Source organism: Setaria viridis, chromosome 2 (genome assembly GCF_005286985.2).
Source record: "Setaria viridis chromosome 2, Setaria_viridis_v4.0, whole genome shotgun sequence".
Lineage (NCBI taxonomy): Eukaryota > Viridiplantae > Streptophyta > Magnoliopsida > Poales > Poaceae > Setaria > Setaria viridis.
The window spans coordinates 22,515,827-22,527,423 of NC_048264.2; the positions used below are offsets into that span (position 1 = coordinate 22,515,827).

The window sequence follows — 11,597 nt, forward strand, 5'->3', positions numbered from 1 at the left end:
GCCCCATATATCATCACTGAAAAGATGCCTTTCGATCACATGAAAACCTCTTTCAGACCTCTATTGCAATGGTTTCTGAAGTTTATGCACATGAATGTTTGGTTTCCTAGTTTCAGAACGACAAACTAAAACAATTTGCACCCACCCGAGGAAATTCACGGACCGGTGGCATGAATTTGCTCGTGCACTTGAGAGTAGCCTGGCCAGAAGCCGCAGCAACTCCTAAGGCGTGTGATAAGGTTACGAGGATGAACGTTACTCTGGTATTATCCATAGGAGTAAAACAAACATTCACGTGGTAAGAACAACGAAGTATACTTCCGATATATCGATTGTGCCATCAACTTTGAACACAGTTCAAACAGCCTTCAGTACACAGGTTTAAAGCGATTTGAGGATATGCAGCATTGTTACTGCAATTCTACAGCATCAAAATCCTCAATATCACTATCATCTTGGTTAAGGTGTTTAGGCTTCCAGCATTGTTTGATATTTACACCCATCTGGTCCAGTTTCACAGTTTAGCTAGTATAAGTACAGCACACAACATCGTTTATCTTCACAAAACCTGGACATGTCCCAAAAAAAAGAGAGAGCATCCCAGCTTTCATAGGATTCTTGACCTGTCAGTATATATCTTTGCCTGTGCAGTAGTAACAACAATAACCTGTCCAATTATTCTTGCCTTTGCAGTATCAACAATTCTTCACAGATGGTCCCCACTACAAATATGGTTAGAAGTTACATTAGGATATATAGTGACAGCCCAGCATAAAGGTGAATATAAAGCTCACTGGGACAAGCTTAGCCAATTTTCCAAACCAAATGAGGAAACAAATTAAGGAAACAGAGCCATAAGTCAGTTATATTTTGTTTCTGTGGAGCACAAGATTTGTCGATGTGGGTTGAAGTACTATACTTATATGTTGGTGTTACTGGCGTTGAGTACAAGGAATTATTTTGTAATAAGTAATGATATGCCACCCTATAAACTTTCTCAGGAGACATCTCTCTAATCTTAGCATCAAGAATACAAAATTTCCAAACCAAAGGGTTAAACCAAATGCAGCAGAGGTTACCTAGATGCTATGTCAGTTGGTTTGCTTTCAAAATCCAAGCGCAAACCAGACATGAGTGCTTCGCATGCTCTGCCATACTCCTAAACACAAAAGTGCAAATACATTACAATGTAATGTGATGCAGAATTGGAAAATCAGATGTCATTGCTACTAGGTAGCCTAGCGCAGCTTACCTTCATCAGTATCAGAGCCGCTCCTTGTGCAGAGCACGACTTTGATAAGTCCGGCCGCATACCTTTATAGGTACCAGCATAATCCAGAGCCTTGCCTTTATCACCTGCATGCAGTGAGCAAAGGCTCATCTTCGCATACAAGGTTGAATTATCAGGGTCAGCCTCCACTGCCTGCATGTTATTTATTAAAAAAGATCAAGTTAATCCATAAGTGGAACTACTAATAAACATATACTTCATTTTTTATCTTTAAGAAACATTCAAACACATATTAATAGGATTCTTATGAAAAAACTAATTGGAAGGCATCTATTGAAAAGTGATAAATATACGTTCAATAACAAAACCACCCAGTTCTGGAGGATATATGACCAAAGTTGTGTTCTTGAAATTTCAACATTGGTGCACATCAAAATAAAAGACAATGACTAGATAAGTCAGAAGATGCATTGGAAAAGTATAACTTAAATTTAATGACATGTATAATTAAAGAATTTAACCTTAGTGTAGAGAGTTAACGCATGAGCATAATCCCTTTCATATAATGCGGCATCACCATCTGCCTCAAAATCAGGTTTACCATCCTCCTGGAGCAGATAACCCTAAACAACATAGACAACTGAAAGTCAGATAAAATATTAGAATGCAAAGTCTATGATGGAAAAACCATTTTACAAGGGATATGAAATAAATTTTAGAAATCTGCACGTTTTATCCATACTTGTGCCTTTGATCTTATAATTTTTGCATGTTGAGTTATTCCATCAATGCTCCAGTCTGCAACTCTAGTCAAAGGTGCCGTGACAGGGAAAAGAATCTCAACACATTCCTGCCATCCTTGGATTGCAGCAATTTCTACCGGCAGTGTACCTTTCTGCAAGTAATTATAGGTGATTGTTCAGGTTATGCAGTGGTATCACGGAATCTAGTCAATCTCTCAAGCCTCCACAACAGATTGTACCAGAGAGGTCCAATGGCTACTAACACCAATCCTCCCCAAACAAAAACAACTCCTCTCAAAATCTCAAAACAAAAGGTCCTGATTTGCAATCACATCTTAAGTAACAAGGCACGGAGAGCTCTCTCCCTGTTTTCTAACCAATTCTTTGATCCGAACTAAAGAATGCTGGCTTTAAGAACAAATGGTTGCCCTTCCTGCCCAACCGAGAAAGAGGATGGCTTATGTGTACCATAGTTCCACTTATTGAACAGGGTATAGGGTATATCTATTATGATTCCCATTAATCTTTAGGCATGTCTAAAGAAAGAACAGGTGCTGACAACTTCAGTATCAGCAGGACATTTACAGGGTGTTTGGTTTGAAGAATCATCTCGTCCAGAATGGAATGGTGCTGGTGCTGCGCATCATGGAGTCACCCAATGAATTTTGGTGGGATGAATACATTGCTCATTATTAAGCTAACCATGTGCTTGTGAGGGATGAGGTGGTGATGGATCAACCCATTCCACTCCGCAAACCAAAAAAAAGTGAGCAGTGAGAAGATGCATCGGCCACCACATTCCTCAAACCAAATACACACATAATTTCTTTTCAATTTTCTGATGAGAGATAACATTAGACATCAAAATGCGGAATTTTACGCTAAGCTGTAACCAGTTATGAGCAAATGCCAAATATTACAACTGATTAATTTCACATTAGTTAAGCTCGTGAGCATAAGGTTCAACTATTTTATCAGAACAAGTGCTGTATTCCATCTTCTAACCTATGAAGCTTGTTATTAAGCGGGCCTCGAATAAAATGTTCTAGTTAGGAGTATGACAGGATCATAGAATATTACTGCAAACCATTCATTTCATAATCTTTTTAGAAGATTATTTTGCAATATAATAGTAGAAGCTCAATAGTAGGATAAAACTCACATCATCAGGTATATTGGCATCAGCACCAGCTTTCAACAAACACTTGATGCACTCAGTATAGCCAGCAAGTGCCGCTACCATCAGCGGAGTTACAGGTTGACCAGCATTGACATCAGCACCAGCCTGCAACATGGAATATGTACTATAGATTGATCAAACAAACTTCAACCTGTGCAGTGTGCTCATCCTAGGAAAAATAAAACTAAACCCGAACAGTTTCCTTGGAATTATTGTACCTTAATAAGTAGCTCCACAGCTTTCAATGAATGAGCATATGTTGCTGCTTTTAGTGGTGTATACACTAAAAGAACTACTGCATTAGGCTGTAAGGAAAAGAGGAAGAATACGTTAATTACAAAAAATATGGAAAAGGTACTGGAGAAATTTTTTTTATATCAGTGCAATATGAATTTATGGGAATATCAAGAAAAATGTTAGCTGAAATAGAATCTTTGATTTAACCACTTTATTCAGATAAAAAGAACATGCAAGCAAAATCACAATACCCTAACACTTGTATTGTTTTCTGAACATATCATTGAACATAACGGTGTAAGGCATCAGTGTTTAGGTGAAATCTTGCTTTCATCAATATAACCCCTAAATCAAATAAACACTGAAACGGCCCAGCTACAAAATTAGGTTAGTATGGTTTTACTATGTTACCCATTACAATCTATGCTACATGCTAACAGCCTAACATTTGAGTATGCTCGTGTACTAACTACCCAGTATCCATGGACATGTAAACATTTGCATGACAAATTGACAAGGCAATGGTAAACCGGGACAAGAAACAAGCTTCATCACACATGAGAAGTAGGATGAACTATAATATGGTTTGACTATGACTGGTTTATCAAAACCACTTGTTTTTATAAACTGGATTTAGAGGATACTACCTCATTTAGACATTAGTTTATCAAAACCACTTGTTTTCATAAACTGGATTTAGAGGATACTACCTCCATTAAAAAATGTAAGGTGTTTTAGTTTTGTCAAGTCAAACTTCTCCAATGCATCTTAAATTAAAAATATATTAACATCTACAATACCAAATGAATGCACTATCAAGACATATTTCATCGTAGATTTAATGAAACTAATTTGATTCTCTAGATGTTGGTGCACTTTTCTATAAACTTAATTGCTCAGAGTCAGAAAATTTTGACTTAGGGCAAAAGCAAAACATCTTACATTTTGCAATGGAGGGAGTACCTTTTTGTTTGGTTTAGGTATAGAAAGCCAAGATAACAAAAAATAATTTTGCTAAAACTCAAATTACATAAAAAACACTTTGAGCTGTTTTCACAAAACCTCAAAAAAACTAATAAACATTATAATTGAAGCTTAGCATTAGCTAGATAATGTTTTTTCTATATTGTCTCCTAATTATATAACAATGCAAAACTGTACTACAGAAATGTAGGAAAAAAGTACCCTAACAAAATTTGATATTCAGATAACCATTAGATTAACATGAGATAGAATTATGGTTTTACCACGTGCTATCATCTGGTAGACATGCATTAAGATGAAATACATATAAAACAAGGGACGATTGAACAAAATAAGTTAAAAGACCAGTGGAATTGAGCTGGACAATAAAATACGAGTCCTAGCTCAGCCTGGTCAAGCATGTAAAAATAGAAATGGAAAATACACCTCCAGATCAAGGAAATAGAACTGGAGTGTTAGAAATACAATAAAAGAAAAACATGATCATTTATATGCCCAAACAAAATTGTCCAGATGCTATTTCTTTATTCATTTAACATGCATACATTACAGCACCTCAATACATCATATATTGGTAAGAAGAGGAAAATGAAGCTGGAAAGAAAGAAATGTTTACATCTGCCTGATGCTGCAATAATAGTTCCATCATTCTATCATTTCCACACTGACAAGCAAGGTACAGTGGAGTTTTTTCTTCCCACATAGGGTCAACATATGCTCCATTGGACAATAATAAATCTGCTCCTTCACATGTATCTGGATTAAACACAAGGAAATTAAAATACTCACATTACATTAATTTTCAAGTACTAAATGAAATATGTGTTTCATAAATAAAATGCCAGCTCGTGGCCAAGAGATTAAGTTAAAATAACTAAGTTAAGAATTGCAAACATGTTTTGAAGAAGCAGTAACCAAACTGGGTAAATAAAGTGTGTTTCATCTTAATAGTTGAGATGGGAAAAACATGGTCAAGGCCAATTTTATTTTATGCAGGCAATTTGAAGGGCCAAAGGGGCATATATTGGTTGTGGTTCTGGAAGATGCCACAAAAGGAAGATCAAAGGAAAGACATTCTCTGATATCTTGATGAAATTCTGTAATAACTAATTGTAATGCATCAGAGGATGCAAAAAGCCCGAACACTCTTTCCATTACCTAAAAAGACCAAATTTTAAGTCAGGCAATGCAGAATTAACTAGCAAGATAAAAAAAAATTGTTGTCCACCCAAAGAATGCCCTTTATTAGTGAAATCCAGATTTTTTTTATCTCATTATCTGTGTCTACATGATTGCACCTATGATGCCAAGTGTCTAGTTCAGTTAATGCGTGTTTTCAAGCAACTGAAAACGGTTTTGTCACTCTTGCCATTTTTTTCTTTTGGTTAGGCATAGCGTAGTTCTGAGTTGAGCTCAAATTCACCAAATGTAACTGAATGATGAACCCACCGTGTGGAAATTGTTCTTATTGACTAATTATATAAGCCCCAAAACTGACCTTTAAATAATTCCTGCTATCAACTCTAGACAGTAGATCACTACAAAGTGCAACCACTCAAAAGTAATAAACATAAGTTGAAATTTATCGCAGGATGGATATTGCAAAAAATTTGGTCATGATAAGCCTAAAATAAATCTCAAAGAACTGGCTAACTATAATCTAAAACACTCATACGGAAGGATGGAGAGAACCTAGACATGCTGCCATATGGAGAGGAGTAACCCCATTACTGGCTGCTTTGTTTGGATCAGCACCATGAACAAGAAGAAGCCTTGCAACGGCTAAGCCCCTATATTGTATTGCAAGCATTAGAGGTGTCACACCTGGCAGCAGCATAAGAAATGGTAAGAGTTCATCAGAATGATCAGGTTTTCTTGCCTCTGAACAAAGAATTATTTAGTCAAGAGCTTAGTATTCTAAATTCATTGCCAAACAGTTGTACAGGCGAATCATGGCACAAGATTCAAAATGAAGGGCAAGATCCATCATCCACAATCCCTTTATAGTGTGAATGCTATATTGCAAATTTCCACGACTCGTCATTCATTTCCACAGAAACAAACTCTTTGGATAATTTCCCTTAAGTAGACAAATGTTATGAGAAGCCATTAGGAGCTACCACGCATCAATTAAGTTCCTGCTCTGCTCCAAAGGAAAAACAAAATAGTTGGGTCCCTTTGGCACCAACGCTAAAGGAGATAATGATAGCACATCGTCCCCCCATATATTTTGATGGAAATTGAGAGCCATCGGTTAGCTCCAGCCTTTGACAAAAATAAGCCTTCCTTCACAAGCACCGTCGCTTGCAAAATCACAAATACTGTGTGTCACCCAGTCACAACCATAACCATCCCCCAACAGTTCTCCCCGAGAAATCCAAAATACCTTCCGTTCCACGCACGAATCAGAGCAAAGGCTACACGGCCCAACCCATCCCTCCCAACGCACAACCCACTTTTGCAACACAATATGCGCCATGGTGCAAGGAAACGCACCAACCAAACTGCAGGGTAGAAGCAAAATGTTACCTAGGGCCTCAGTCGTGTCGACGTCGAACTTAAGATCCTTGATCAGGAACTTGCACATCTCCACCTTCCACGCCACCGCTGCATAGTGCAATGGCCCATAACCTCGATCCCACGGGGCCTCCATCCCCACCACCACCTCCGCCATGCTCTTCCCCGCCTTCTCTAGCCGCTTTGCCAGTTCTGCACGAATCAGTCGCCCCCCAAAACCGGTACCCCAACACCCGCCGCGCAAAGCCAAAATCAGAATCAGGTCTCCCAGATCCAGGATCAGAGCACGAAACCGAAATAGCGGGCCTCAGCTCGCGAGGACTCACTCTTGAATTTCGGGACGTCGCCTGCGTACGCCGCGCGGAGGAGCTTGACCGTGTTATCGTCCATGGAGAGGTCGGCCCTGGGAGTGGGATTCCGGCGCATGAGCAGGGGTGCCCGCGCTCCCTGCGGATGCGAGGGAGGCCAGCCGGAGGAGGACGGGGAGGATTCCATGGAGAGGGCTCTGGAAGGTTAGGGCTAGTTGATTTCGCGAGCAGCTCGCGGCGGCGAGGGGGAGAGAGAGGGGAGGGGGAGGAGGGGAATGGAAATAGGCGGGAAGCGTGAGTCCGGGGAGCGGCGCTTCCGTACAGAAGAAGGAAGCTGATCGCCCGTCCCTGGCCCAGTTGCATCTTGTAGATGCTTTTTATGGGCCGTTATTGAGGCAAGTGTTGCTGGTTGTATAATTAAATTAAGATAAATTTTTATTATGGTTCGGTTTATTAATTTTTGAAAGATTTATTTTAGAAAAGTTAATTAATCGAGATGACAATTAAAAAGTGCAAGCCGGAACCAAATGATCAAAATATTTGTTTTGATTTCTAAAAGAAAATATTTATTTTTGTTTTTAACTAAACTGTTGAACAACTGAGTTAGTCTCGACTATACAATGGGAAAGAGACTAAACACACTATATTATGACAATTTTGAAGACTATGATAAAGAGTTCGACGACAACAAAAGGAACAGTAACCCTTGGAGCTAGATATGACAAAAAGATACTAGATGGGAATTGAACGAGATAATGAAAGATAACAAGGGCTCAACCGCTCAAGACACGGTAGAGAACTCGGTATTAGTCCCGGTTGGTAGGGTGCTAATCTCTCGAAAATCCATCCGGGATAAACTAATCGAGACAAAAGGAGGATCTTTTGTCCCGGGTCACTTAACCGGGACTAAAGACCTCCTTTTATCCCGGTTGGTAATAACTGGGATAAAAAGGATCGCCACGCCAGGCGCTGCAAAAAAAATCCCGGGGTATCTCAGAGAGGGCCCCCCACGCGCACGTCGCAAGTCATAAGTCACGTGATTTTCACATCTGACTATACAGGGGATACAATTCTTTTGTATTAACTCGTGGGGACCCTTTTATCCTCGTTGGAAACACCAACCGAGATAAAAGACCCCTTTTTATCCCAGTGTCGGTGTTTTAGACCGGCAACCCGCCTAGGGATACCCTAGGTAATATTTTGTGCGGTGGGTGTCGTCGAGAATCAAGGAGTTGATGGTGACGCAAGGAACTCGATTTAGATAGGTTCGGGCCGCTAGATCGCGTAATACCCTACGTCCTGTGTGTTGATTGTATTGAACTTAGATGAGTTGTCTGGAGGGGGTCCCCGTCCGCCCTTATATGATCGGGGGAGTAGGGTTACAGGGTAGAAACCTAGTCGAGTACGGTTACAGAGTCCTACTTGGTCTAGACAGAGTAGTTTCATTATGTACACCGACTAGTCTCCAGGAGTCCAAGTAGGCCATGCTCCTCTGCCGCTTAGTCCCCAAGCCTTTGATCACGTCCGAGTACACCCCTAAATGGGCCATACAGGGCCTACCCGTGGGCCTGGGATGTATACCCGATAAGCCCCTGAGTACTTTGTAGTCGAGTGGAACAGTTCCGAGTACTCAGAAGTCGTTATCCGAGTAAATCCCAGTGCTTACTAGGTGGTTGTGATGTCTTCGAGTACTCGAGTACTGTCGCGTGGCTGGAAGGTACTCTGTCTCTGCTTTGAGTTACTTTTGCCTTGGAGATATTATATGGCAGTGCGATGACAATCGCACTCCCTATGGAGTAGCCCCTGAGCCTTAGGTTGAATCGAAGAATCACGCTGAGGGTCAATCCCGTGTTCAGTTTTTGGCTTTAGTAGTCTTCAGAAAAAAGAAAACTTTGTCCAACGGGTACAGTATCTGCAGCCCCCGAGCACTTAGGCAATTATTCGTGGTCGATGAAGTGGTCAAACCTCTTGATTTGAGTATCCGTTGGGTATTATGGTGATAAATCTGATTTATATCTGACCATTGCTTAATTGACGCTTGGAATACGGAGGTAATGGAGATGTAACATGGCGGGCCCACTGGTGTTTAGTGTTACATTCTTTTTTAGCAAATCTATTTCATGTGCCTCTTTCCTGTTGATCTTTGAGCTGTCGCCCTTTCTTGTGCCGCCGCCGCCATTGCTGCTTTCTCCTTGCCCTTGAGTGAGATCTACCGCCGATCCTTCTTTTCTTCCCCTTTCCCTAGGTTGATTGATGCGTGTCAAGAAGATGGGGAAGAAACCGGAGAAAACCTAGGGTCAAGCTGCGGGTGCCGGTAAAGTGAGTTCTAAATCCAAAAAGGGGAAAGAGCTTGCACTGCCAGCACCGAAGTGTGGTCCGACAAATCAGACTGCGCCGTCGCCAACTGGGATCACCTAGTAGCACTCTGTGATGAAGGAACCGGCGGTTCAGGCTTTGGTTGATGCTAAGCTTCTTCAGTCGAAGCTTCAACTCGAGTGGAGGCTTGCTTTTGGCAATGCATGGCAATTTTAGGAGCACCCGAAGGAGACTATCATGCTTGCACACTTCGTCGAGAGAGGACTGGCAGTGCCCACTTTCGACTTCTTCAGAGGTATTCTCAAGTACTACAATTTCAGTTAGTTCACCTGAACCCCAATGGCGTGCTCGATATGGTTATCTTCGTACACTTGTGTGAAGTATACCTGGGTGTCCCTCCTTGTCTTGAACTTTTTAGAAAGTTGTTTTGCTGTAAGCCGCAACCTAGTACGACTAGAACAGAGGTTTTCGGAGGGGCTGAATTTCAGCTAAGGAACTCGAGTGCTTATCTCGAGTATGACTTGCCTAATTCTCATGGCGACTAGAAAAAAAGATGGTTTTACGTTGGGAATCATGATCCTGTTCTACCAGTGGTCACTGGGCACGCTCCCAAGCTCACGGATAATTGGGTGAGCGAGCCTGAGGATACTCCTGAAATTGTTGACTTGCTGTCTCAAATTGCTGAGTTGAAGTCGTTGGGCTTGACTGGCATCAATGTGGCCGCCAGTTTTCTCAAGCGGAGGGTTCAGCCTTTGCAGCGGAGGGTTCACACTTAGGCTCGGAGTACTCGGGTTTTGATGACCCGTCGCAGATGTCTCCTGATGATATATCTGATGATGATGTGGAGGCGTTGCTGGGGAAGTTTTTCAGGAACTATCAGGAGGTACTGGTGATTCCGAGAGTTCTTCGTCAATTTGACAGTTGGTATGGGCCAACAGAGGTATGTTCTTTTGCTTGACTTGTGTATTTCGAGACGTGGCAATACTTTCGAGTAACTATTTGTTTGCAGTCCCGGGTTCTCTTCGGCTACTTGTCGCAGTCTGATGGTGGGGAGGTAGTCGTGGCTGACACTGATGATGAACCTTCTCCTCTTGCTAAGAAACGGTGAGTAGTTCGAAAGAAAGCTGGTGTGCAGCCTATTTCGTCGTCGAGTTTGACCCCCGAGGGGTCGCAGAGTACCAAGGTATGTAGTCGTATTTGGTAATTTTTTTTTGAAAAATTGTCTTGAATGCTGATGATTTTAGCCGATTTAGAAGGCCGACGACTCGACTCCGGGCGGCGACGAGGCTACTTCTAGTGAGGTAGTCGCTATTGCCAAGGATGTTGTTGTCAGTGTCGCAGCTATTGAAGAGTTGCCGATGGGGGTGCCTCTTGTAAACTTGGGGATAGTAGCCTCCGAGTTTGCAGCTTTGGCGCCGGCAGGTCCCGAGTTGGCAGCTCTGGCACCGGCAGGTCTCGAGTTAGTAGCCTTGGCGCCGGCAGGTCCCGAGTTGGCAGCCAGAGGTGCTTCTGAGGTGACTGATGTCGCGAAGACACCGGTGGTTGCTGATGGTGCTTCGTTATCCAATGTTATCGCCAGTGGTGAGTTTTCTGATTATTTGGTAGTCTAAAGTTTTGTAGTCTCATCCTTGATTTTCTTTTTAGGACTTGGTGAGGATATTGTTCCTCCGACTGATCCTGTGGTGTCGAGTACTCAACCGACAGTCACTAGGAAAAAACGTGTGCGATTGCCGCCACGATCATCTTGGTGAGTTTTGTGTAGATCTTTCTTTGTATTGTATTTTTGAACTTCCAAAGAATGGGTAATGACCTCCTGTTTTGATCCAGGGATGCTGAGGATATCATTCCTGTGGATGCAGAAATGGAGTCTGGTGTTCCGACTACACTTTCTGGTCCCTTGGTTGATTTGATGATGGATGACGCACCCGAGGTTGACACAAATCGTCTTGGTGCCACTATCTCCATGCTTCAAGAAGTTATCCGCTCAGTGGAGATTCTTGCGGTCCCTTCGAGTTCTGGGGGTGTGCCGTCCTCAATGACTGTCGGTGGCACCTTGGCTTTAGTTGATACGACTAGATTGG

General features: G+C 41.9%; 1 protein-coding gene across 1 annotated transcript; it reads right to left on the reverse strand.

Moving 5' to 3' along the window:
- Positions 1-1,075: 1,075 nt before the first annotated feature.
- Positions 1,076-7,387, reverse strand: LOC117846163 (uncharacterized). The gene is made up of 9 exons (XM_072291832.1): positions 7,219-7,387; positions 6,905-7,084; positions 5,520-5,533; positions 3,373-3,459; positions 3,137-3,259; positions 1,974-2,126; positions 1,753-1,854; positions 1,253-1,423; positions 1,076-1,159 (listed from the first exon to the last, which is right to left on the reverse strand). Exons 1-9 carry the CDS (start codon positions 7,385-7,387, stop codon positions 1,076-1,078), a joined length of 1,083 nt encoding a protein of 360 aa, XP_072147933.1.
- Between the last annotated feature and the right edge of the window lie 4,210 nt (positions 7,388-11,597).